The following is a 545-nucleotide window of genomic DNA, read 5'->3' as shown; positions in this document are numbered from 1 at the left end:
AGAAGGTGGCCGCCATGTTTGGTCAGGCCATCCGGGAAATCTTGTGTCCGTCCCTGTAAACATTGTGACGAACTAATAAAGCTTCGCGGAATTGTCTCGAAAAAAAAAACCAAGTCTCAGTCGACTGAGTACTGGTCACTCCCAAATACTTCCTCTGTCCTATAATATAAGAACGTTTTTTGGGCGGAGGGAGTAAAAAAGCTTAGTGAGATTGTAAAAAAAGAAGCTGATCCCTTTGTCTAAAAAAACTGACCCCTTCCCGAATACCGGCCACTGGAAAAATGGCGGAGGTCGCCGGCGACGAGACCCCACCGCTACCTTCGTCTTCCGGCGCCGGTGAATCCTCTCTCCTCTCGTCCCCTACCTCGCCCACCGCCACCAACGGGGACAAGCCGCCGCCGCGCACGAGGAAGCCCGGCACGAAGCGCCTCGTTCTCACTGCCTCGGTCCTCCTCTCCTTCCTCGTCGGTAACCTCCCCAAATCTACCAGTTTTAGGGCCTTTTTCTCTTCTCTTCTCCGTATAACCCGCGCGCATCTCGCTCTC

At 53.6% G+C, this 545-nt stretch overlaps 1 protein-coding gene across 1 annotated transcript in view; it reads left to right on the top strand.

Annotated features, from left to right (window-relative positions):
- The first annotated feature begins 281 nt into the window (after positions 1-281).
- The window catches only part of LOC119339273 (GPI transamidase component PIG-S-like), a 14,773-nt gene continuing 14,509 nt past the window's right edge, over positions 282-545 (top strand). The window contains exon 1 of the mRNA XM_037611393.1: positions 282-468. Coding sequence (XP_037467290.1) covers positions 282-468 — 187 coding nt within the window. The remainder of the gene's footprint in view (positions 469-545) is intronic.

Source organism: Triticum dicoccoides, chromosome 7B (assembly GCF_002162155.2).
Source record: "Triticum dicoccoides isolate Atlit2015 ecotype Zavitan chromosome 7B, WEW_v2.0, whole genome shotgun sequence".
Classification (NCBI taxonomy): domain Eukaryota; kingdom Viridiplantae; phylum Streptophyta; class Magnoliopsida; order Poales; family Poaceae; genus Triticum; species Triticum dicoccoides.
This window is presented reverse-complemented; position numbering and strand designations above follow the sequence as displayed.